The sequence below is a fragment of the Miniopterus natalensis genome, chromosome 17 (assembly GCF_054644295.1).
Source record: "Miniopterus natalensis isolate mMinNat1 chromosome 17, mMinNat1.hap1, whole genome shotgun sequence".
NCBI classification, from domain to species: domain Eukaryota; kingdom Metazoa; phylum Chordata; class Mammalia; order Chiroptera; family Miniopteridae; genus Miniopterus; species Miniopterus natalensis.
In genome coordinates this window covers 45496531-45521754 of record NC_142097.1, presented here as the reverse complement: position 1 = coordinate 45521754, position 25224 = coordinate 45496531, and the positions used below count along the sequence as shown (strand labels likewise).

The following is a 25224-nucleotide window of genomic DNA, read 5'->3' as shown; positions in this document are numbered from 1 at the left end:
GAGGGCGGCGGGAAACCCCAGCCAGGTCCTGCCAGCCCCTCCCTGTGGGGTGGGGGTGCCTTCCGCCCCTCTGTGCCAGGGGCTATAGTTCAAGCCTGTGCCAGGCAGGCTATGCCCAGAGGCCCTTGTCCTCACACTTGTGTTCTCAGAGGAGGGTAATTAATGATGTCAATTAGGCAAAAGCCAAGGGAGAACACCTGTGCCCTTGTTAATGAGAACAAGGCCGCAGCAAGGGGACCCCAGCCACACCGAGGTCCAGCCAGTCCCAGGGCCCGGAGTGGCTGGAGGCCTGTGCCTGGGAGCTCAAATAGGCAGGCACTGTCAGGAGGGTGGTCAGGGCAGGGAACAGACAACAGGAGGGTCTCAGGAGGTGCTGAGTCTTTATTTGCACTCAGGGTGGGGAGGGGTCCTGTCACCGGCAGAGTAAGCACCTCCAATGGCGGCTTTCACCTCTTGCTGGCTGCAATGCAACACACCAGGATGACCCGGGGCCTGGGCTCTGCCCTGCAGCCCCTCCCAGCCCAGCAGCCCTCCACAGTACCTGGCAGCTTCAGCCATTTGGGCACCTTGCCCAGCTCCCTCCTTAAGGGCTGGGCGGTCCCAGGGCTGGGCGCAGGGAGCCCCATAGCACCCTCCTCAGCAGCTGCCTCCAATTCAAGGGGCACAGGGTCAGGGGCTGGCAGCGGGGATGGAGTCACAGTGGCCCTGGACATACACCTGGGGGTGGAAGGCGGAGGACAGGCTGGCGAGTGCTGCAGCATGGGCTCTCCTACCCTCCCGGGCACTTCATCTGCCTCAGGTACTCACCTGGTCACCAGCACATCAGCTGCAGATGGGGAGACGGTATGTTCCAGCAGCTTGGGCTCTAGGTAGAGACCTGCAGGAGGCCCAGCCCACCCTCAGGCCATGGAGGAAGAAGAGGGGGCATGGCCTGGGCAGGTGGCTGTCCTGTAGCCCCCAGAGGTGGTGTGTGTGTATGGAGGGGGATCAGGCCACAGGTCTTCCAGACCCACAGGAAGCCCCTGCTCTGGGACACTGGGTGCTGGTGGTGCGCAGAATGAGGGGCCCCCACTCACCTGTTGGCTCCTCAGCTCCAAAGTGCACCAGAGCAGCAGGGAAGAGGTCTGCCTGCAGGAAGGACAAAGGGGAGCGCAGGGCTAGGTGGGTGCCAGGTGGGCACTTTGGGCAGACTGGAGAGAGGGGCAGGGTGGGCTGCACCTAGAGATACCACCAGCCTCTCCCATGGGAGCCATCCAATGCCCAGCCCCCAGCTCCTGCTCTTCTTCTGCCACCAGGCCCAGTGCCAGCCAGGCTGGGGCACCGGACCGCAGGGGACCCAGGGGCCAGTCCCAAGCACCAGCTGAACAGGAAGCTCTGGTACCGTGTGCACTGGCACTTTAATCACCTCTTCCCCAGCTCCCAGGATGCAATTAACACTCTGAGGGCCAGAGTTAGGCCTGGACACCCCGCTCCCTCCAGGAGAGCCTGCAGCAGGCCCAGTCAGAACTGTGCCGTGCGGGTGCAGGGAGGATGGCCACCAGCGCTTTTGCAGGGTGCCCTGCATTCCCTTCCCCCAACCGTGTTGCCTGAAGTACAGAGTATGGTGGTCTGTAGGGGCAACCTGGTGGGCCGCCCTTAGGCTCCGGGGAAGAACCCAGACCAACCAGGAGCAGCTGCAGTGTGCACTCCTGGAGCCCAGTTGCACAGGGAGTCCTGGGTTGAGGTACTGCCCAGGTCTGCTGCTTTTGTGAGTGCGCCAGCCAAGACCCTGAAGGCCACCCAAGGGTTCCCTGACTGGGCCAGCATGAAGCCCCTCCCACTGGGTGGCTCTGCACCAGGGCACCACACCCCACCCTGGGAGTACGGAGATAGCACCTCTCCTAAGCTCCCAACTGCGAGGGTGGTGGCGAGAGGGTTCTGCCCAGGGACTGACCCCACCTGCACAGGTGGACAGGGCTGGGTCGCCCAGCCAGGACGAGCCCCTGGAGACCTCTGGGGCAAGAGGCTGCACTGTGTTGCAGAGTTGGGGCTGCTGGTGACGGCCCCAGAGCCCCCAGTGACAACCATGGCTGTGGTCCCAAAGCTGGCCAGGCAAGGCAATGACCCCACCCGAGGCTCTGTCCCTAGCCCTCAGTGCAAGGGGCTGAAACTGCTAGCTGAGCAGGCGTCTTCTCTGCTCTCAACTCGAGCTCTGGGAGTTGTGGGGGGGTTCACGAGAGAAGCCTTGAGGGCCAGGCCTAGGAATGCAGAGACCACAGCCAAATGGAGGGAGACAGACAAGGGCTGTGACACCTTGAAAACCCCACTGTGACACCTGGGATCCAAGCTCATGGGCACGTGAGGGGCTGCCCTAGGGCTCTGGAAGCTGGGGGGTGGCCAGGGAGCAGGAAGGGGACATGGGGAGGACAGTGCCCCACCCTTCCCAGCACAGCTAGACCTGACTCAGTGGAACCACCAGGTGCTGGGGCTCCTCTCACAGCACCCCCGTGATGGTTTGTTCCTATTTCACGGGACCTCATCCAAGCCCACCAGGTGGGACAGAGCTATCTGGGGCTGCTGGTCTCAGAGCCTAAAGGACCGCTGTCCTCGGCACCTGTCAGTAGCCCCCTCCCTATGGGTCTGTGTCCCTGGGGTCCCAACCAAACAGTGGTGAGTAAAGAGTGGACCATCAGGACCACCAGCAGGGAGGGTCTGCCCCTGCTCAGGTTGAGGGACCCCCAGATCGTGGCAGAGTCTTCAGGACCCACTAAGGGTGATGCCTGGGTCCTGGGCAAAGTGATGGGTGGGGCTGAGACAGAGTGGGGGCAGTGCCAGCACTAAAGGGGGCTCAGGCCCAGGAAGCGGGTTTGCTGTGGGGCACTGGGGGCCTTTGTGCCCACTGACTGCACCCCTCCAGTCCCTCAGCCTCTCCCACCAAACACTCCTGGTCCAGCAGCCAAGAAGGGCAGCTGGACTGCCGTCCCCTACACCCACCCTGAGCTGTCACTCTCTGGAACATGGGGGAGGCCCCCAGGCAGCCTCCCGGGCAGCCAGCAGCCAGAGCGGGGCCCTGCCAGGGACATGAAAGCCACGGCTTCCGCCGCTCACCCTAGGGAGGGCGGGAGGCTTCCTTCCCTGAGTCCTGCCAGCTCTGATCTCGGGCAGGGCGGCCACCCCTCATGGAGGCCCCGCAGCTCCAGGCCGAGCTGACGGATGAAAGGAGACGGCTGCTGGTTACTGGGGGCAGAGTGTCACCAGAAATCAGGCCGAGTGGGTGGGACAGGCAGCACCCAGGGCTGCTAATTGGAGTGGGTCTGGGAGTGGGTCCCCTCCCTCCCAAAGCACCTTCCAAATCCAGTGTGTACCATCAACAGGCTAGCTGGGAGGGCGGGAGGGCGGGGACGGAAGGAAGTGCCCAGCGCCTTGCCTTCGGAGTTCCTGGGGCTGAGGAGGGGGCCCAGGCACAGCTCCCACCCACCTTAACTTCGTTCCTTGGTGAGCGTCCAGCTCTCTGCCTGGTCTTGTCCCATCTCCCCACAACCGGGCAGCCCCAACTCAGACCTCGCAGGGCCTATGGGCCACTTAACAAGGGCTGGCCTCTGTTAGTAATTAAAATATCTGAGGAGACTTTGAAGAGGAAACCATTAGGCCTGGGGCTGGGGAGGCCCCAGGCTGCCCTCCCAGGCGAAGGGACAGGACATTCCTCCTGGCTCTGGAAGGCGGCCCAGCAGGGCGCCAGATCAACACTCCTCACCCTCACCAGGAGCTCTGGGGCCGACAGGGGGGTCGGGTAAGAGCAGCCGCCAGCGTGGGAGGGCCCAGCTCGCTCAGGGAAGGCAGGGGCAGGGAAGCAGGCCGGCAGCAGGCCCTCGAGCCCGGGGCCAACTTCAGAGGCACTCTGCACCCTCCAGTCCAGCACCCACAGATATATGACCCTTCTGACATAGGCCTTGCCCTGCAGAATGGCCCCAGCAGCCACCCCCCATCCCCCTGCCCAGACCAGGCAACCAGTACCTGAAAGAGGGTCAGCGTGGGGTCCTCCAGGGTGGTTTTTGGAGGAGTGATGACTGTGGAGAGATCATTGTCTTCATGAGGAAGGCTTCACCCCTTGCCCGTTCCCAGGGAAGACTGGCCTGAGGCCCAAAGCCTCAGCGGGGGGTATTCTGAAGAACCCTCAGCCCACAGCCCTCGGCCCACTTCTCTGCTGAGGCAAAAACCCTGGTGAGGAGCTTGGGTATGGGGAGTGACCTAGGGCAGACCCCCTGCAGGGACCCCAGCCCTCACCACCCAGATGGCCGCCTAGGGAGGCCAGTGCCCCTATCCACACATCTCCCGGACACGGGGGGGACAGCCACCGAGCCAGGCAAAGGTCCCAGACTTGTCCTTGGACACCAGCCTGCCTGGCCACGACGCTGTCTCTATGGGAAAGCTCGGAGGTGAGATGCACAGCAGGTCTGGGAGCAGCACTCACACAGGTGGAAGGGTAGCTCAGGATTCCCTAGGTGGCTTCTCACGAAATCCTGCAGGTCCCCAACTGAGGAGAAAGGACAGGGTGAGCAGGGGTCCCGCAGGGCTGCAGGACCCCAACCCGACGTGGCCCAATGCTGGCCCACTATGGATAGAACAGACCAGGTACAACTTCTGCACAGGTGCCCACTACCCTACAGGCCTGGCCACACCTAGCTGGCCTTGGGGTCTTCCCACCAGCCCTGAGCAGCCCGGCCTGCCCCATCTTAGGCATGCGGGACACTGCTCTCACCCTCAGGCCTGATCCAAGTCCTGGGGGTGGAAATTCAAGCTTGTTCCTCCCATTGTACCTGAGATGCTCAACTGGACCGTGGCCACCTCCAGCACCCCCAACCCTGCAGAAACGTTCCCACTGCCTTGCCCTGTCCAGAACTGGGGGCACTGGTGTGTTCCTTCTGGGTGAGCTGCAGCCCCAGGCCAGAGGCTCTGCTGGTGGGTATGGGGAACTCTGGGCCCACCCTCCCTCTGCGTGGCCCTTTGTCCAGTCACCACCAGGCGGGCCTGACAAGCACCTGACGTGAGTCAGCCCCAGCTCTGTCCGCACTAGACACGCTCTGTAGGCTCAGAGCCCCCTGCCTGCAACCCAAAAACACTAGCCTCTGAGTCCAGGGGCCAGGCGGCCACAGTCCCACAGCCTGGAAAGAACATTGGGGGGTGCTCGGAGGGGCCCATACCCCTCCTGGGCCCTAGGCGAGGCCTCTCTCACCTGTCTCACTGGGACGGAAGAAGCCCTGCAGGATGTAGCGGTCCGGGAACAGGACCCTCAGGACCACCTGGGCCGGGACAAGTCGAGTTGTCAGGATAGCCAAGGCTCTGCCTAGGTGCAGGGAGGCAGCTGCACCCCTAGGCCCACAATGACCAGGACCCCACCTGGGGGGCAGGCGGAAGTGCCAGCCACCCCTTGCATTTGCTGTCCCCCCACACTCGGGCTAGACCTATGACCGTAGCTCACTGTGCCAGGGCTGGATGTGAAGGCCATCTAGCACCCCGGCCCGCGTTTGTAAAACACATGGCCTTTTGTTCTCATCAAAACGGGAGGCCAACAGTCTTTAATTGACCGAGGCTGTGCAGGCACAGGTGACACACAAGTGAGCACATTTGGTGGTAAGTGCCCTGCAGTTGCTGCAGGAGGACCCAGCTCAGCCACACCAACACCCAGCCCCTCCAGTACCTTAGGGTATCGCTCCAGCTTCTCCTTCATCTGAGCCTCCCTAAAGGCCTTGGTCACTAAGGGGGCTTCTTCCAGGCGCTTCCTGTGGAAGGGGTGGGTGAAGGTCCCGGGTCTCCCCAGCCAGAGTGGAGGCCCCACACCAGCAGGATGGGACAGAACTGGGCACCCCCGCCTGGATCCCACACCCTCTGAGGGGCTGCCATGGGTTTGGGTGTTGGGGGCTTGAAATGGGAAGCAGGGAGACACCACAGGGGCTGGGGGCAAACCCACCGCTCACTCTTGAGCTGAGCCAAGCGCCGTCTCACGTCATCCACGGTCACCTCGAAGAACTCATCGGGCAGCTCTGCAGGCCAGGCCTGAAGCAGCTCCTCCAGGTCAGGGTGGCACACCACGGGGTCCCGGTCCACTGGCTGCCGGGCAGAGGGATCGGCTGATGCAGGTCCCAGGTGCCTGGCCACCTGGTGCTGGGTCACCCAGGCCCTGCAGCTGGAGCAGCTGTGCACCCCTCCGTCAAGCCCAGGCCCCACTGATTAGCCCATGGCCAGGGCCAGGTGTCTAGGTGGGGTATGGGACAGCCAATCTCTCACGCCTGCCTGCCTCCCTCACTCCCCAGCAGGACACCTGGACCTGGGGTCTCGGCTCAGTCCCTGCTGAGGGGACTCAGGCAGTGGGGTGAGTCGTGCTCCGCAGGACCAGCCTCTCTCAGCAGCCCCTTTCTCATTTCCTGCCATCAGGGTCCCCAGAGCTCAGGGAGCAGTGCCCTCATCAAGGCCACGTCAGGGGCTCCAAGGGAGGAGCAGGGGAAGCGGTAGCCCCCAAATTAGAGGTTTGGCAAAAACCTGCCAGCCGCTGGCCCCACAGCCAGGCTGACCCCACCTCCCCTCCCCAAGGGAGCAGCCTGGCCCTGCGTCTGCCCACCCTGGGGACACAGGAAGGGCCAGCGTCACTCCTAATTGGCAGCAAAGTCGATGGAAATTACAAGGCAGGGCTTGCTCTGCGTGTGGTGCCTCGGGGTGGGTAACTGCAGCGAGCGTGGGGCCTCTCGGCACTGAAGCCGCGTGGAGCTGGCCTGAAGGAGGTGTCTGCACCAGGTCCCGTCCTCCCGTACACAGAAGGCTGACAGCCATCTCAGGAGGGGCCGCCCAGGAAGCTGCCTCTGGCCTCTGCCCCTGCTGGTCTTTCACTGCCCCACCCCACCTGGGCCTGACAGGGTCCGGGAACACGCTTCTCTGATCATCTCTTTCCACAGCCCTGCCAGTGTTCAAGGTCAGACTCACTGTCCTGGGCACGGCCAGGCCCAAGCCGCTCAGCATCCAGGAACCTGCTCCCCAATGCACCTGCCAGGTGTCTCCAGGGCTGCCCTCCCCCAGCCACACCGAGGCCTTGACTACACTCTGGGAGGTCCCTGCAGTCACCAAGCGCACGGCCGTGTCCCGTCTCAGGTGCTCTCCCTGGGTCTGGAGGGAGGTGCGCTGTTAGGAAGCCCCTCCGATGGTGCCATGGGCAGTGGCCAGGAAGGGCCGGCGGAGGCCTGGGAGCAGAGCCCGTAGGTGGCTGGCTGAGGCCCCTGGGGACTTCCCCTTCAAAGCCACAGCCTTCCTGCAGCCGCCACTGGCAGTCTATGCCAAAGCTTTTTATAACAAGATGCCAGGCGCCGGGCTGCCCCCCACAGCCACGGCGCCTGCATTCCAGAAGGGCCAGTGCCGGGCTCCTGGGGGAGGGCGAGGGCAGGACAAGGGTGGCCTGAGCCAGGCGGCCGGCCGAGCGCGAGTGCCAGGCCGGGTGCTCTAGCAGGAAGCCGACACACGTGCGCCTTGAGAACGCAGCACTGGGTGATGTGCCGCCTGGCATGGAGCTGGGCCTGACCATGCAGATGGGTCCCCAACCCAGGACACGGCCAGGGAGCCAGGCCCAGGGGCATGTGGCCTCACTGTCCCCGACACTTTCAGGGGACAGCTGAGACCCAGAGCTGCTGACACGTCCTGGCCCCAGGCAGGCTGTACCACAGGGACTCACATACGATGGGAATGGGTGCCTGGGCTGGCAGGAAGTGTCACCTTGCCACCCAGTGACGAGGGAGAAGCAGGGGCTTCACACCTCACCTTGGTCTTCCCAGGAGAGAGCGTCTCCGCTGCCAAGGGGAGCAGGTGGTGACAGAGGGGCTGGTCTGACAGCTCCTCTTGGGAAAGTGGGCACCGGCCTCACACTGAGTGGGGGAGGCCAAAGCTGGTGGCCCCCAGGCCAAGCCCTGGCCCTGCTCACTGCAACCTCTCAGCCGCCATCTAACTGTTCCCTGGTCACGGACAGGTGTTACCCACCGCTCCCATCTGAGGTGGGTTTACAGAGATGTTTTTGGATGGAGAACAGAGGTCCAGGCTGAGACATCATTAGGAATAAAGACACACAGGGTGGCAGACTCGAGGGAAAGCCACGCGCTGGAGCCCCCTCCACAGGGCGTGAGTCCGGCATGCTGGCCAGGGCTAGGCCCTGGGGTCCGAAAAGGGGTCCCCAGATGAACCTCATGGCTGGTGCCAGAGGCCGCCGGCTGGGTCACAGGCTTTGAATGAGGGAGCCCAGAGCTTTCTCAGCAGTCCTGACGGCTGACCTTTGCAGCCTGAATCCGCCGGTCCACTCTGCCGGTGGCCACGGACGTACACGGAGAATGGCTGACCTTTGCAGCCTGAATCCGCCGGTCCACTCTGCCGGTGGCCACGGACATACATGGAGAATGCACCTAGATAACAGTGGCCAGGGGCCCGGGTGGCCAGTAGGAGGGAAAGGAGCAGCCTCCTCCACCCAGGGTAACCGGACAGCACTGGGCAAACGCTGAACTGACACCCAGGCCATCCAGAGGTGGGGGCTCAGTGAGCAGCTGCCAGCTGTGGATGGCCATCAGCACCTTCAGAAAGAGTCCCCGACACGCTGGACGGGCCTTGGAGAGGGACCTGGAGGGAGCAAGGCCTGAGAGCACTGGGCGCCGGCCCCACACCATGCTCAGTGTGGCTGACAGACACAGCCAGGGCCAGACATGGAGTGGACCAGGGCGCCGGGCTCTGGGCCGAGACGTGGGCCTGACGGTCTCTGGATAGTTGGGGGACACACTCCAGCCGCCACCACACAAGTGGTGAGAACCACTTGGGCTTAGGGTCCCCCTCCTGGCAGGAGTGGCCTCGCTGCCGCTGAGGTTCATTTTCTTGACAGTAATTTTCCAGGATGTGATGACACCCAAAGAAAAAATGTAGAAACTATGTGGAGGTGACCTCAAGCCCAGATTTCCCAGCTTCCTTGTGAGGGCTCTTGTCCCCTCCTCCCGCCTCCCGCGCAGCCAGACTATCCTCTGACAATGGCTTGGGGAAGAGGGAATGCAAAGCGTTTCCCCTTGAGGCTTGGAGCTTAACCGAATCACTACGCGAGGGACACAGGCCAAACCTCCCGAGTTACTCCCAGAGCCAGCCAGCCCTGGAGGGCGCACCGGAGACTGGACCCTGCCACAGTCCAGGGCGAGCGGACTGGATTGCCCTGGACACCGAGGCCCTGACGCGAAGCTCGCAGAGACGCAGGGCCCCTCAGCCCCAGCCAGCATGAGGCCCGCCCCCCATTTCGAACAGAAGAAACGAGAAGTTTTTAAAAAGCCGAGTACAGGGAGGCTAAACGCTGGGCCATAGCTGTGACACCACACGCTGTGAGGCTGAGCACTCCCCGTGTCTGTGGCGTGGCTGGGCGCCCATCCCTGTGGGTCAGGTGAATGTACCCAGAGAACGGAGATAAAAGCAGGGTCTCCTCATCTACAGGCTGACAGCTGCCCCTGGGGAGCCAGACAACAGCCCAAAGTCAACAAGCCCGAGGGGCAAACATGCACACCAGGCTGAAGGCGCACAACCCCTGTAGAGAGGAGCTCAGGCCCAATCAGGACAGGGCTGCAAACCAGGACCCCAGCTCACCCGTAACACCCCCCAAGTGCAGTCTCGGCTAAGACACAGCAGGACAGACAGATGGCTGGAGGGCACCTGCCTGTCACCAAGCTTCAAAAACTGCTGCCCTGCCTGGCCGGCGTGGCTCAGCGGTTGAGCATCGACCTAGGATCCAGGAGATCGAGGTTCGATTCCCGGGTTGCAGGCTCGATCCCCAGCAGGGGGCGAGCAGGAGGCAGCCGATCAACGACTCTCATCATTGATGTTTCTCTCTCTCCCTCTCCCTTCCTCTCTCTGAAATCAATAAAGATAATTTAAAACAAACAAAAACAGAAACTGCTGCCATCTGCCAACAGAGCCCCATGGCTGGGGCTGCGGCCGGAGCACAGGGCGTCCACAAACACGGACAGGGCATAGCAGCGACAGGCACCCACACTTTGGGCCTGCTCTTGGGAGGACATCATGGGCAGGTGTCCCCAGCCAAGAGGAGGAGGGCAGCCGGGCAGTGAGGGGAGCCACTCTCCATATGAACAGGCTCCTTCCTAGGCCCTGCCTGTCAACCACGGAGCAAACCAGGGAGTAGGACAGTCAGAGACAAGGCTGCCGCCTGCCCTGAGACAGGGTGCAAGGCCCAGAGGAAGTGCCAGGTCCAGGTCTTGGGGGAGGGGAGACCACCCCCTGGAGGGTGACAGGCGCAAGGAGACCACTGTCAGTCCCCCATCCTGCCCAGGGACCGGGGCCTTTGATCAGGAGCCCCTGTGCCAGTGCGTGGGGAGTGCCTGCTGGGATGGCTGCCCCGGTGCACGGAGCTGCGGGGAGGCCTCCTGGCCAGGGAAGGACTTCAAAGGACAGGCCAGGGGCCGCCAGGCAGCCCCAGTTTCTGCCCGAGCCCGATTCTGATGGCCAGTTAAACTACCTTCTAATAATTAATGTCCCGACATCAAAGGCAGGAGCCGCCGGGTCTGTAAGCCATCCTGGGCCCCAGCCGAGGACCTGCCTGTGTTCTACCCTGTCTCTTTTGACTCTTCATTTAAATCCAAAACCACACACAGGCTGAACATTAATGGGAAACTTGGGAGCCCTTTTTGATTACTGAAGTGCACCTTTGAAGTTCCCCCAAAAGTTCTGTTTTGTTCCCTTCTCCCCTCCCCCAACACTGAAAAGGGACACAAAGCAGACACCATGTGGCCGGCCGGCCCTCTGGGTGTGCGGCTGTTAGTGACAGGAGGCACAGGCGGGCGGGGGACGCTCCACCACCAACCAGCTGCTGGGGCTCCCAGATCAAAGGCAGCGCTGCTGGCGGCCAGGCGGACCCCTCCTGCCTGGGGCCCAGGGTCAGTGCTGGGGGTGCACCAGGATCCTGTGCCCTGACAGCAACCCCCACTGGGAGAGCATAAGCCCAGGCCTCCCCCAGGTGCCCATGGGGCTGTCAGCAGGTTCCCAAGAGACACAGAGAGCCAGCGATCCACTCCATGCAACCCTGCCAGGGGACCGCTGCCACCCCACCCCAGATAAACATTCCTGGAACTCAGGACTGGCTTGGTGCCCGGGCCCCTGCCCCATCCACTCAACAGGGGACACCGAGGGTGGTGTGGGGAGCAGTAAGTCCTGCTGCCTACCCCTCTGCTGGGACCCAGGCTCCACTCCACAGCTGAACACTCCCGCCAGTGGGCACAGGTGCCCCTGACCCTTCAGCCTCCCCAGGTGTGTGACCTGGAGGCAAGAGTGAGGAGGGGAATCCAGAGGATACAGGATGGGGGCAGTGGGCTTCAGCACCACGACCTCTAGGGCCTGTTTCACTTATGCACACACAAAACTCTGAACTGATACATGAGTTAACCACGAGCAACAGTGTAGCTAAAGAGGAAACACACTGAACCTGGACTGCCCCCTGGAATGCAAGGACGGCTCACAGGGAACACACCCCAAATCTCACCACTGGAATGCACGGGAGAGAGAAGGCGTATCATTACCTCGATGTAGAAGGAACACTTTACAAAGCTCAACACCTATTTATGATAAAGTTCTCAGGAAACTAGGGCTAGAAACGCTTAACTTGGTAAAAGCTTTTCACGGCTCACATAATCAATCCTTCGTAGATAAACCACAGGTGACCCCCGTCAAGGTCAAGACAAGGACACCCACTAAAAGAGGTGCTGTCCAACAAACACCGGAGAACAAGAAGTTGTCAGGAAAAGGGCCTAAAGACGACAAAACTGACAGCATCTGTGGGAACCGCAGCTGGAACTAAGAAGCTCCTGGACGTGAGGAAGGAGATGAGCGAGGCTGTGGTATAAACAGCATCTCGGACAAGCTCCCGGCACCGCGGGGCTGTTCTAACCAACTTTCTTGTCACTTCCCTAAGCACCGTGCAATGGCTCCCCCCACCTGCAAAGGTGATTGGTGACGGGGAATTTTCTCAGCATCTGAAATCTTGAGTGGATCCTGTATGGACACATGTTGTGGGTGCAGGTGTACAGCCACCCTGGTCATAAGGAAAGGGCACAGGAGGGTGGCGAGCTTGGGCCCTGGGCATACACACAGCAGCGGTATCTCAGGGCGATGCCCACCCACACCTGCACAGCTTCGGACTGCACAAGTATGGCATGCAGCCCAGGCTGGAAAGCCAGGCTGGGTCCCATGGTCAGGTGTCCTTCTTGGTATTCCCAATGCTTAGTCAGCCGTGAGCCAAGCTGGACTCCAGGTGGACGACCAAAGAGGCAGGGGAGCCCAGGGATGCCCAGGGGCCCAAGACATCTGGGGAACTGCAATGAGCCTTTGTTGGTAACAGGAGATGGATGTGAGATGCTGAGGAAGCAGTCAGAAGGACCCTACGAGTGCAGCCTCTGGGCCAATGACAACCACACTGCCTGCTCCCAACCCCGTGGGCACCCTGTTGCGAATCATGGAAACCTAGCTAGAGTTCCAGAGGTGCTCTGAGGAGAAAGTCTGTCATTACCACTCAGGGGGAACCAACCTGACAGGTAGCCCAGCCTGTCTTCCCTCCGGGAGGAAGCTCCCACGTGGCTGCAGCTGGCCAGGGCAGGGCCTGGGCAAGTCCGGTCTGACCCACAAAGAGGCAGAGGTGGCCTCAGGGACTGTACCACTGGACACTGACAGTCCACCCAGCACACGCCTAGAGGTCCCATTGCTCTGGGGGCTGCGCTCCCTGCCCCATTACTGCCTGCACACTGTGACCCAAAACACAGGGCCCTTTCCACTGCTCAGGTTGGTGTGTGGTCAGGGAAGCAGGGGGTGGGCATCTGTAGGGGCAGGTGTGAGACTCAGAAGTGGGTGACGAGTGAGTCAGAGACTGATCAGGCACCAAGAAGGCAATGTGCTGCTTGCAGATCTGGACCTTGCTCCCCGATAGCAGCTGTGTCTATGCAGTAAATTGTACCCCAAAAACTGATCAGATGGGACGGCAGTGGACTGAGGCACCGGATGCGGACAAACGCCCGAGAGCTCAGCCTCTGTGTTACAGGCCTCCATGCTGAGGGGCAGAGGGCCAGCGGGACAATCAAGGCCCAAGCCACCTTCACATCAAAACCACCAGCTGGCAGAGGCACCACCAGGGACAGGAGTGCTGAGTCCCCACACCCAGGTAGAAGGCCAATGGGAAGGCAGGGGTCACAGGGCATGTGAGTTTGTCAAAACCCATCCAATTACATCTTAAAGGGTGCCTCGGTGAAGCAATTTAAGACAAAAACAACCCAAAAGGTCACTTCCATGAGATGAAAATGCACCTAGTCAGCCTGCCGCCCCCAGGCTGATGGGCTGAGAGGCCAAGTGTAGTCAGAAGGACCCCCAGCGCCCAGCTCACTGCTTACCGGCTCTGGCTCTGGTGGGGGCCTCGACTTCTTCGGCTTGGAGGGGCCTCCAGGGCTGGAGAAGGACTTGGGCACCTTGGCGGAAGGTGACATCAGACACCTCGCAGACCCACAGGGGCCCCCCAGGCGCTGTCCCCCTCCAGAGAAAGGCACGAAGGGGGCTGGCGTGGGCTCCTCTGAGATGTACTTCGCCTGGGCATCCAGGGGCTTTGGGCCTGCTCCTGAGGTGCCAGCTTCGTCCCGACGGCTCACGTCGCCCCGGCTGAGCCCTGCAGAGTCCAAGGGCAATAGAGGGCTGCCAGCTGCCTGCTCGGCGGACAGGGAGGGGGTCGGGCTTGCTGGGCTTTTGCTCCAAGAGACCCCAGGCTCCTGCTTGATGACCGGGTCACAGCGCCTCATGGCAAACCTGGGGGGCCCAGAAAGAGTGTGAAACTCCACACACGGGGCTCAGCATCTGGGTCTCACCACCCATCTCCCATCCCCAAGCTACAGAACCCTGGCAGTGGCCTCAGATTGAGTGGTGAGGGCCACAGAGCCACGTGTCCTTCACTTTTCCACACTTCCTGATCCTTTTCTTAGAGACCCCATTTCTGTCACAGAACAAGATTCAGAGGCCCCCACCTGATGATGGCGCTGCCCCCAGTGAGGCCCAGTGACTGCAGCGTCGTGCTCTGCAAGGCAGCTTTGCCGGTCACCTGTGAGAGGAGAACAGGACAGATGTGCCCACAGCATTCGCTGACCCCTCACTGACAAAGCCCCCCTGCCTGGCCTAGGCCAAGGCTTCACGCTGACCCAGAGGAAGGCACCAAGGGCCCTGCCCACCTGCTTGACCCATCTACACAGCCGCCCCCACTGAGACACGGACACCACAGGGTCGCCAGCAGCTCCTGAGGCACAGGTCCAGCCTTGTGCACCCCAACCTGCATCTGAGCATTTGTTCCAGGGTCAGGGTCTGTCCCCTGGCCCCACCCCATCTGAGGTTAGCCACATCTGGTCAAGTGACTAGCCCTCTGAGGCTGCACAGACCACGACAGCCCTCATTTGGGCCAAGATGCCTGTCTCCTCCAGGTGAGGACAGGTCCCCCAGGTCCCTCCTGCTCACAGCCTAGGAACCCTTTCCCCTCACAGCCCTGATGGGCATGTTCCACCCACACTGAGGCCTCCCGGGGCCCCTCGGGGACATGGCTACCCCAGGCTAGGAAAGGGCATTCAGCCAGGGCTGAAACAAAAAGCCCCTGTCAGCCAGGGGACCATGCGCCAGGAGGGTCCCCGTCACGGGCAAGCGGGCGGGGACAGGCGGGGCTCTGCCAGGCTGGGCCTGCACCATGCTGCACTCGGTTTTGAAAAAGATCAAAACGGAGCAAAGCAAATATTTATTAAAATAAAACCACTTTTGTGACTCTCGGGCTTTGAGAGAAGCTGAGAAAACAAACAAGGCGTTGAGGGAGGTTCTGGAGCAGCGGCCGTGTGGTTAGTTCCAGCGGAGCCGGCTCTGCTCTTTCCATGAAACACATCCTGCTTTCAGAGCATCCCCCGCGCCGCTTTGAAGGCAGCAGGAGGAGAGTGAGTTTTCCAGATTGGAAACGGGGCTGGGCCGGCGTGGCGACGGGAGAGGGCAGTGGGCCCGGGCCACGCGGGTGGGGCTGCAGTGCCTACCTCATCCCTCATGTACACGCAGACCGGGCTGGCCTCCTGCGGCTGCTCCAGACACGCCCTGCAGGAGAGGGAAAAGCATCACAAGCTGCCACTGGCGTGCAGGACACCAGTGCTCTTGGGAGGGCACCCCAGGAACAAGGCCCCCCATGGCCATCACCACACAGCCTGGGTGTCTCTCACCAGCCTCCGGCCTCAGGCTCAGAATGCGAAGAAGACACCGAGCAGGGGAGTGAGCAGCACCACCACCTCCTGATGAGCCTCAGGTCACTGTCAACTGTGTCCATGGTCAGCACTAAGAGTCTGGGGCTGTGACCTGGGCTTTTATCTGAAGCCAACCTCCAGGAGGGTTGTCAACCCCACAAGTGCCAGGAGTAGCTCAGGGCACAAATCCACTAAGTGATTCTGAGGACAGAGGCCCAGATCCCTGAGGCTGCGAGCACCCTGACTGCTGTCCCCTCCTCCTCGATGGCACGGGCAATGCCGGGACAAAAGGCCGAGGTCCTCCCAGGAGCCTCGCCTGGGGAGGGTGCTGGGTGCCTCCTCATTGAACTGTGTCCAGACGCCTCATAGTCAAGCAGGAAAGGCCACACATGGCCACCAAGATCACTGTCACCAACAAACAAGAAAAACAAAACTGAAGGCCTTGAAGGGCTCGAGATGCTTGTGCAGCGGGGCCACCTGAGCACTTGGCCACGAGTCACACACAGGCTAGGCACTGAGGCCACTCGGGCAAAAGCAGAGGAAACACCACAACTCCACCACAGACGCTCTCCGTTGTCTGGGAAACAGCAAACGCAGCCAGTGCCCCCACCCCATACCCTCACCCTGCCACCAGGTCACTGAGGGTCGGCTGATGGTCACTCTTACCCTGGAGGCCCTGTTCTCCAGTGAGATGGCAGCCAGCACCCGCTCACACCAGACCCGTCACCAACATCCTTTCTCCTCATAAACCAGACCCTGAGATGGGACAGAGCAGCCCCCAGGAGAACAGCTGGATGGGCTGGAAGGATGGCAGGCATGTAGGCGCACTCACATCACATGCACACTCACGTTCACACCCACACCCTCACGTGCAGTCACGTACACACATGTGCACACACACATGCATGTGTAGGCCTAACGACACCAACTTGCACCACACTGACCACCAGGTTATGTACGGGGCCACCAGCTGGCCAAGTCCTGGCTCTGGAGCTTGTGACCACAGAGGGACATTCACTCCTGTGTTTCCTGACACACAATCGTCAACTAGCCCTTCCTCCAGAGGGTGAGCCCCAGAGGCTGGGCCCACAGAGCAGGAAGCCTGTGGTGACTTCAGCCGTGCAAGACTGCCCTGTGTCACTGCGTCATGGCTCAAGCGCCCACGGGGCCCCAAGACTGACCAGGTCCTCTGTGTGGCTCTGGTGTGGGTTCTGCCCATTTCTCATCTGATGTTAGCTTTTGCTCGTGCGTGTTCACATGGCTGAGACCCACAATCCAGGGCCAGCTGTGGGGCCCCGGGAGAGGTGCAGCCCTGCTCTTGCCGGGCCATGGCACCACCAGCCTTGTCGCTTCCTGAGGTCCCCCCAAGGAAGTGGGAGACCTGGGCTGACAGCCTTGCCCAGAGCAACCTGAAGGGCTGGGACCCAGCCCACCAAGACCCAGTGACCCCAGACCTCAGGAAAGCACAAGACCCCAAAGTGCCTGAGCGACAGCCACTGCAATCCTTCCCCTGGGACCCGATGCCAGAGGGACCACAAATCACAAGCAGGGTTGAGCCGCTGCCTCCTGCCGGAGGAGGCCCAGGGACATCAAACGCCAGCCCGGCTTTGATGTGCGGCTCCTCCAGAGGGATCAGATTCCGAGTGGATCTGAGGGAGACGCCTGTAAACACGCGAGGGGAGGGGCGGCCGCAATCACTTCCAGACCTTCCTGGCCAATTAGCAGAGCTCCGTGGGCCGGGAGAGCGGACGGACATTCCAGCTCACAAGGAGCCGCCCCTTACACACCCTCACTCAAGTCCCCAATGTCTCCAACGGGGCTAAGCAGGGCCTCCAAGGAGCCCTGTGCCCCAACCCAGACAGAACCCCGGGTACGGAGAGGAGCTTCCGTGGTGCCCACCTGCTGCCCCTCCCCAGACACCCCCCAGTGTGGGAGGAACGGTGCTCAGCCAGGACAGGCGGAGTCTCACTCAGTCCACAGCCAGCAGACAAGCTCCCTGGTCAGGGGAGAACAGCGGGGCTGGGCAAGCAGAAGTGCTGCTAAAGGCTTTACAGATGTTCTACACTCGCCTCAAAGCACATTGTCCTCACAGGTGGGGGGCCAGTGCCAACCTGGGCTGGCTGGGGGCAAACCAGGTACCAGGAGCCCCTTTTGTTCACGTCACCTGTCTGGACCTGACCAAGTCCCAGCTGGCACCGCCACACACCCCACACCAGAACCACAAGGACCAGCCCAAACCCACAGAGTTTGACTTCAGGCTCAGAGGGGCTCCTGCTGCCACAGGGAGGCCCACCTTGGGCGAGGTCACATGCTGAGGGGCCAGGTAACTCACACCTATCACCACGCAGCAGCCCAGCCACAAAGTGGTGAAGAGATAAGGTTAAGGGACCAAGGAGGTCGAGACCCGCAGAACCAGCCCCTCCTCCAGGGCAGTCAGAGCAGGGACAGTTTAGAGAGGAAAGCAGCCTCTGGAAAGAAGGGGGCGGCCTGAGAGCTGAGTGGAGGCCCTGGCACCTATGCCTCTGGCTGCCCACAGGGCTCTGGGATGGGAACACAACCCACCTCAGGGCATCCCCAGAAGCAGAGCACACACACTTGCCCTTCCCAGGGACACCAGATCCCCAGTCTCCCTTGGTGGGATGCACATGCCAGACGAAGCGGCAGGCTCAGCTGTGAAATCTGGCCGGGAGCAGAGGGGCCCAGGGCTTTGGGGAAGACGCAGCCTGGGAGTGGCACATCCGGAGCCCCTCTCCTGGTGGCCTTCGTGGCAGCAGACACCCAAGAAGTAGAGAGGACTGGCCAGTCCAGGTCCCAACCAGTGCTATCTGAGGCAGCTCCCAGCCCCATGTGGGCACTGAGCTCGTGCACGGTGGCCGGACCAAGGGGGGGGCCTGTTCCAGGTGAGATACATGCAGATTTCGAAGACCTCCTACCACAAAGAACCCAGAATTCCTCACTTTTCCTGCTGAGTACATGTTCACAGGGTAATGTTTTGAATATACTGAGTCAAGTTAATCAAACTCCTAAAATTAATTGCCTGTGTTTCTATTCTCCTTTGACATGGCTACCAGAAAATTCTTAAACTACCTCTGCGGGCCGCACATGTGGCCCACGTGGCATGTCGAGTGGCCAGTCAGTAGCCCCAGATGTGAGGGTCAGGGCTGGACCACCACCCATCCTGATCCCTGTGCAAAGGACCCACCCCAAGTAACAGTGGTCCCTGTGCCCTGCTTGCCTCCAATGGTTCCCGCCAGGACCCGCACACCACTTGCTCTGTGACGCTCGCCTCTTCCCCAAACTACCAAGTGAGAAAAGCCAGCTCCCTACATGTCCCTCCCTGTGGGGACTCAGCACCGGACAGGCCCCTGCCCCCTGCCAGCAGGGTCCTTACAGTGGCCAGCAGCTGACGAGCTCCTGCCCAGCCCCAGCACCACACCAGCCAATCAGGCACCTGGCCATGGCTCTGGGGCTGGCACTGCCTGCTCGTCCCCATGGGAACCCGCTTCACGGTGAGTGAACTCTGCCAAACAGTTTCAAGGAAAGGCTGGGCTTGCAACTTTGGGAGCTCAAGCTTAGGGATGCCCCTCACTGCTGGCCCAGTGCTCCGCCTCCAGAATTCATTCTCGGGAGGAATGGGGTTCACACGGACCTCTGGCTGTCTGTAGAGTAGCAGACGGGACGGGTGGCTGGGCGCACAAGTGAGCAGCCCCACACAATCAGCCTGCACGGCCAGGGAAACAGTGCTGAAGGGATTTCTAGGGAGACCTGTGATCTAGTCATAAGCAAAGAAGAAAGAAGAAAGGGCGCAGGTGACCTTGGGCACAGTGCTCTCGTGTCAATGACGGACACATGTCCATGCAGCTGTCCCACCTCCTGCTTTATAAACACTCCCCGGCCACCTCCTCCTGCCATCAGCCATGTCTCTCCAAGGGCTGTCTCCACTGTTCCTGCTCTGTTTCGTGAGCTACGTCTTAAGCACAGAGCACAAGTAGACCCATCCTGCAGGGCCTGTGGAACCACAAATGTCCCCAGGCAGCCCCTCAGCCTTGTCCTCGCCTGGTCCCTCCCCACCTGCACCCAAGGGACCAGGCCCTGCCCGTCATCACCCTCTCCCGACAGGGGACTCTTCCTCTTCGCAGCAGGGCATCCCCCGGCCCTTTACCCAGGGGGCCCCCAGCTTCTCTCTCGTTTGCTTTGGCCGGCACCCCGGGTTCCCTGTCCCATTGGTTGAGGAACTTCCTGGTCCTTTCCCAGGAGGAGACCCCACACTGTAGTGCCCCTGCCTCGGCCTTACTCTTCATGTGTGGCCCCTTCCATTCTGCTGGCCGAGACCTTTCAAGGAGGATAGACTCCCACCTCACGGGAGACGGAAGCTCAGAGGGCCCAAGTTTAAACTGTTCATCACATGGCAGAAACTGACCCACACCCATTATCATTAACAGAACTTTCTTTTCACACGCGACCCATTTTCATAAGGGTGTTATACCTAAAGCATTTGTCAGCTGAGGGGCCCAGCGCCTACTCCTCTCCTCATTGCTCAAGAGCCTCTCGGGTTCCCCACAGGGCACACCAGGAAAGCCAGTCGGAAAGATGCACTGCTGGTGACCAGCATCTGCTGGGCACAGTCAACGAACATGCAGCCCCTCATCCTTGACCAGTCCTCACACCAGGACTGCAGCGTCCCCACCACAGGGGCAGGCACAGCCAGCACCAGTCCCGACACTCACCTGGTCTGTGCAAAGTGACCAAGAAGCTCCCAGAGAGTCTGGCCTGAACAGAAAGTGTCCTGCACCCGGGAGCCGTCATCCAGCTGTAGAGCGACTCGAACCTGAGCAGCAAGACAGGGAGGCCGAGGTCAGGGGACAGGTGAGGGGAGAGGAGGGTGGACAGGTGTGGGGAGAGCTGGGGGAAGGGAAGCGCCCCGCCCTATACCAGGGCCTGACTGGCAGGGCAGGGCTCCCAGGATCTCTGGGGTGCGTGGGGGACCGACTGCCACAAGCCAGTACTGTCTCCTCTGCACACACTGCATGTTGCTGCATCTCAGGCTGCGAGGTTGGGGGCACACTGTTACACAGCCATAAAGAACTAATACGTTGTGCTTTATGAACTTTTTTCATTATCGGGCACCTTACTCTTGTAAGTACATTTTAATAATTACGTCCTTAAAGTGGGACACAAGTCTCTAACCCAAAAGGGGGAAAATTCCCTTCTAGTCCCTCTGCCAACTGGCGACAGGCTAGAGCACCCTGACCCCAGAGGCATGTCCAAGCCCAGAGGCAGGTCCAACCCTGAGCACCCGCCAGCCCACCCGCCACAGCCTAGAGCGTCTAAGTCACAGTGAGGCCTGCTGTTTGGGCCAAGTGCCTCTTCTTCAAGGGCACACTTAGGTTAAATCCCAAAATAAAAGGGGGAGCTGCCTGTGTGAAACGCATCCCCAAACCCCTACCCAGGGCAGGGAAGTCAGAGTTCCTCCCACACGAAGTCTGGGCACTGTGGTCATGATGGAAAGGATGCTGGGGTCAGTCCCCATGCCCAGCTCCTGGTGGGCTGAGCTCCTTGTCCCTCAAGGGGACGCGCACGTCTCCCTCGTAGTGCTGGCAGAGCAGCAGCGACTAGAGTAAGTAATCGCGGCACGGAGAAGGCGGCTCTCGGTGGCTGGCTTCCCTAAGTCTCTGCAGCCTCAAACTGCTGCTCTGGCAGAAGGCTGGGGGCTGAGGACAGAAGACAGGCCGTGGGCCCAGTGAGGCAGGTCAAGGGGGCCTGGGGTTCCTCCCAAAAAGGGGTGGCATTCGAGGCCCCGTCGAGCTCCGCAGGCTCCGACACTAGTGACCCCGTCGAAACCAGGACCATCAGGCTGGAGGCGCTGCTCACACTCAGAGAGGAAGGCAGCACAGCAAACCCCCGACCGCCACCTCCGCACCAAGAACGAAGTCTCATTCCAGTCACCAAAGTAGAAAGTGGCCCTGCCTGACTCAGGGCAGGTGGTTTGGGTGTGGGGCGCGCCCTGCCCAGCCCCCGCTACCCAGCCTCCATGGCCTCCCCCTGGGCACCTACTGTATTTTCGGGGCCCTCGCGGCTGCGGGACGCGGGCACCATCTCCAGCTTGGCATTGTTGGGCAGGTTGGCGAACCTCCACTGCAGAGAGAGGTCAAGCACATGCCTCTGAAACCTGCAACACAGACCACAGCCCACAGCTGCCTGCAGTCCTAATGCAGCTGTCCAGTGCTGACTGCGGCGTCCCCTGGCTAGTGCCCCGCGCCTGTGAGGACAGGACACGGCCTGAAGACAGAAACGAGTCCTGGCTCCAGCGGGGGAAGGGCAGTGCAGAACACCAACAGGCAGACCTGCACCAGAAGGTGGCCCTGCCACTGCATTCACCCTCCCAAACGGACCAGCTCCTGTCACTCCTGCTCCTGCCACCTTGCAGCAGGGCCACAACCTCCAGGACAGGAGGCAAAGGTTCTAAAGACCCACAGACAAAAGGACTGCCGGAAACCCCCCCGAGAACCAGGCCATCACAGGGCTGAGACTGCCACTCCCAGCTCGCAAAGCCAGATCCTTAACCCCAGAGTGGCCCCTTAGTGTCCTGCATGTATTAGCCACTGCACAAGGACCTGGCAGCTATGAGTCTCCCAACTGGTCAGGAAGAGGCCAGTGTGGCTCAGCTGGCTGGGCATCGTCCATGCACTAAGAGGTCCCCAGTTCAATTCCTGGTCAGGGCACATGCCCAAGTTACAGGCTCAATCCCCAGCAGGGGGTGTGCAAGAGGCAGCTGATCAATGTTTCTCTCTCTCCCTCTCCCTTCCTCTCTCACTACAATCAATAAAAATATATATATATACTTAAAAAAAAAAAAGCCAACATGTGCCCCAAACAACAGGGTGGCCCCAGCCTCCTCGATTCCCAGCACAGAGCTCCCATGTCCAAGCCAGCACAGTTTCTCAGAAGAAACCGGAGGAGAGGGGAGATTGGATGAGTCAGGACAGGAAACGCCCAAGGGCAGGAAAGGGTCCCTGGGCCTCTGTGACAAGGGTCTTTATCAGCAGCCTGCCCTCCAGGGGCCACGCTCAGCTTGTTTCACAAGAAACTCATGTGAGAACAGGTATCCGAGGCCACTCAAAGGCAGAGCTGGAACCATAAAGGCAGCTCCTGGTGTCCAGCTTGGATCACATCAGCTGTGGACCAATAGGAGTTGGACACCTGCTCCTGAGACAAGGAAAAAGACAGGAGGGGGTAGCTCGGAGATCCCAGCACTGCCTCACCCGTGGGCAAGGAGGGTCAGGCTAGGCAACTCCGAGGCCTTCCTGACCCTGGTCCCTCTCCTCCAAACCCCTTTAGCTCCTAGGTTGCCCACAAGAACCACCACCATTCACCCTAGAGAAAGGCCACAGCATCTGTGTAACCACCAGGACGTGGCCCTGCATGTAGAGGACACAGACAGCGAGTCACAGGAAGAGTAAGGGAACTTACACAACTCAAAATTCAGATCTTAGCTCTACTTTTATCGGAAGTTTAGGAAAAAACAGTGGTGGTGAGGGACTGTGTGGGATTTGAACACAGAGTGGTCACCCAGGGGCAGATGCCAGCATGCTGCAGGAGACAACGTGGTTTTCTGAATTTGACTGATTTATAAGGCGCAATGTTTGTAAGAGAAAGAAGCAGTTTTGACAACCAGGGACCCCACAGAGGGGAAGCTGTCTCAGGCACTGAGTCATGGACACACACACGAGGCTACCCTCCCTGGCAGTGGCAGTGCTTCCCAAACAAATTAGTTGACTTTTGAACAACGAAGGAGTTAGCGGTGCCGACGCCTGCACGGTCGAAAATCCCGCACCAGCCAATTCGAGGCTTCCAAACTTTTCCTTGTTTTAGACCCTCGAGAATCTGTGAACGCCCTCTCTCTGGAAAAATGCCCGCAAGCAGAGACCCGTGCGAGCACCTCCAGAGTCTGAGGCCACCGGATTTCCCCAGTGCAGGTTTCTTCCCATTTTTCCTTGACCACTTCCTCTTGCCCTCAGAGCCCCACCAGGAGCTTACACGACCAAATGCACGAAAACCCTGTGCAATTAGACGGTGGCGCCTGAAAGGATACGCCGTTGCCCTGGCCAGGTAGCTCAGTTGGTTTAGAGGACTGTCCTGATACAGCAAGGCTGTGGGTTCGATCCCTGGCCAGGGCACAGACAAGAAGCAACAAATAAATGTATAAATGAGTGGAACAAGTCAATGTTTCTCTCTCTCCTTTCCTCTCTAAAAACCAGTAAGTAAAAATAAAAATAAAAAGATACGGTGTGTCCTGAGCCCCAAAACTCGTGACTGTGCCCTTGTTTGGAAATAGGGACTTTGCAGATGTAACTGAGTTAAGGACTTCGCAGTGACAGCATCCTGGATCAGGGCACGTGCTTATGCGAGAAAGGAAAGGAGAGAGCACACAACACACGTGGACAGGCGACTGAGGAGGCGGCAGACTGGGTGACGCCGCCACACGCCAAGGGACAGCTGGAGCCACCACACTCCCAACAGGCAGGAGGGGTGCAGCCCTGCAGCACCTCGACTGGAGCTCCCGGCCTCCAGAACCGTGAGAACACAAACTCCTGCAGGTCTGCGCCCCTGGGCAGAGCCCTGGGGGGCTCGGGGAAGCCTGGAGAGGAACTCACTTCAGGTCATATTCCCCGGGGTTGAAGTCCTGCCGCCGGCACGTGTCCTCCAGAACCTGGGGGCGACAGGAGAGGACGCGTCCGGCCGTGTCGCTGGGCCGGCAGGCACAGTGGCACGGAGGCAGCTGGGGGTCGAGTCCCCCTCTCGGAGGGAGGGCGGTGGCTCCGCTGGACAGAGCCTGGCAAAGCCACAGGGCGGCCCGGCCACTCAGCAGCTCCGCGCGCCCGGTCCGGGAACCCCGTCCAGTCCCCGCCCTGCCCGGTCACCCAGCCCGCCGGCCCGCAGGACAGTGCCCATCACCACGGGCACCCTCCCACGCAGACTCCAGACCTGCCCCCTGCCCCCCCGAGCAGAGTCCCCACTGGGGCGCCCGGCGCCCTCCTGCCCCCGCCGGGAGCCGGCTCCACGCGGCTGCGCAGCAAGTCCCGGGAGCCCCGCCCCCCCGGGCTCCTCCCGGACCCGCAGCGGCCCTGACCCCACCGCAGGGCCCGGGAAGCGCGGCGAGGGGGGCGGGCACCGGCGGGGCGGGGGCAGGGGCGCGGGCCGGGGACCCCGGAGGCCCGCTCGGGCGCGCCGCGGACCCGCCGGGGCTGCAGGGGTGCCGCCCCCGCCCCCAGCGCCCCGCCCCAGCCCCCACCCCCAGCCCCCACTCCCCAGCGACCCGCTCCCATCGTCTCCTCCCCCGCCCCCAGCGCCCAGCCCTCCCGCCCCCCAGCGTCCCCGCCCCCAGCCCCCCCGCCCCCCGCACCCAGCCCCCGCTCCCAGCGCCCCCGCGCTCCCGCCCCCAGCCGGGGGTCCCCGGGGCCTGGGACGCGGGCCCGGAAGTGGGCGGGCCCAGCGCGCCAGGAGGCCGCCCATTGGCCGCTCGGGCCCGCCCGGCGCCGCCCTCCCCCCGGAGCCAACCGCAGGGGCGCCCCCCGCCCCCGCCCCCGCCCCGCCGGCCGCACCTGCAGGAGCACGGTGCTCGGCGTCACCTTCACCGTGTGGCGCCGCCCGTTCGGGGCCAGCACCGACACCGCGGAGCCCCCGCCGCTCGCCGGGGCCGCCATGTTCTGCTCACGTGACCCGCCGCCGCCGGCTCCGCTTCGAACAACTTTATCGGCAACAGCCGGACGCACAGCCACGCGGCCGGGGGGGGCGGGGCCTGCGCGCGCTTCCGGGCACGCCCGGCCCCGCCCCCGCCCGGCCCCGCCCTCCCTGGCCCCGCCCCGCGCAGCAGCTGGGCCCTGGCGCGCTCGCCCCGGCTGTCCCGCGGGGCCTCGGCGCGGCGCGTGGATCCGACGCCGGGAGAGAA

The 25224-nt window shown here is 61.6% G+C and overlaps 1 protein-coding gene across 1 annotated transcript; it reads right to left on the bottom strand.

Annotated features, from left to right (window-relative positions):
- Positions 1-348: 348 nt before the first annotated feature.
- Positions 349-25011, bottom strand: ASPSCR1 (ASPSCR1 tether for SLC2A4, UBX domain containing). Its single transcript, XM_087826426.1, has 16 exons — positions 24878-25011; positions 23930-23985; positions 21330-21444; positions 20003-20103; positions 15075-15132; positions 14040-14113; positions 13419-13824; positions 5948-6087; positions 5678-5759; positions 5213-5279; positions 4451-4513; positions 3994-4046; positions 1077-1128; positions 808-877; positions 542-717; positions 349-460 (listed from the first exon to the last, which is right to left on the bottom strand). The coding sequence occupies exons 1-16, from the start codon at positions 24977-24979 to the stop codon at positions 447-449; spliced, it is 1629 nt and encodes a 542-aa protein (XP_087682552.1). The 5' UTR covers positions 24980-25011; the 3' UTR covers positions 349-446.
- Positions 25012-25224: the final 213 nt, after the last annotated feature.

Coding starts and splice junctions, on each gene's coding strand:
- ASPSCR1 (XM_087826426.1), bottom strand. CDS start 24,979: ATGGCGGCCCCGGCGAGCGGCGGGGGCTCCGCGGTGTCGGTGCTGGCC. Junction 21,445..23,929: donor CCCGGGGAATATGACCTGAA/GTGAGTTCCTCT, acceptor TCTGTGTTGCAG/GTTTCAGAGGCATGTGCTTG. Junction 15,133..20,002: donor GGTCACTTTGCACAGACCAG/GTGAGTGTCGGG, acceptor CCTCTCCTGCAG/GGCGTGTCTGGAGCAGCCGC.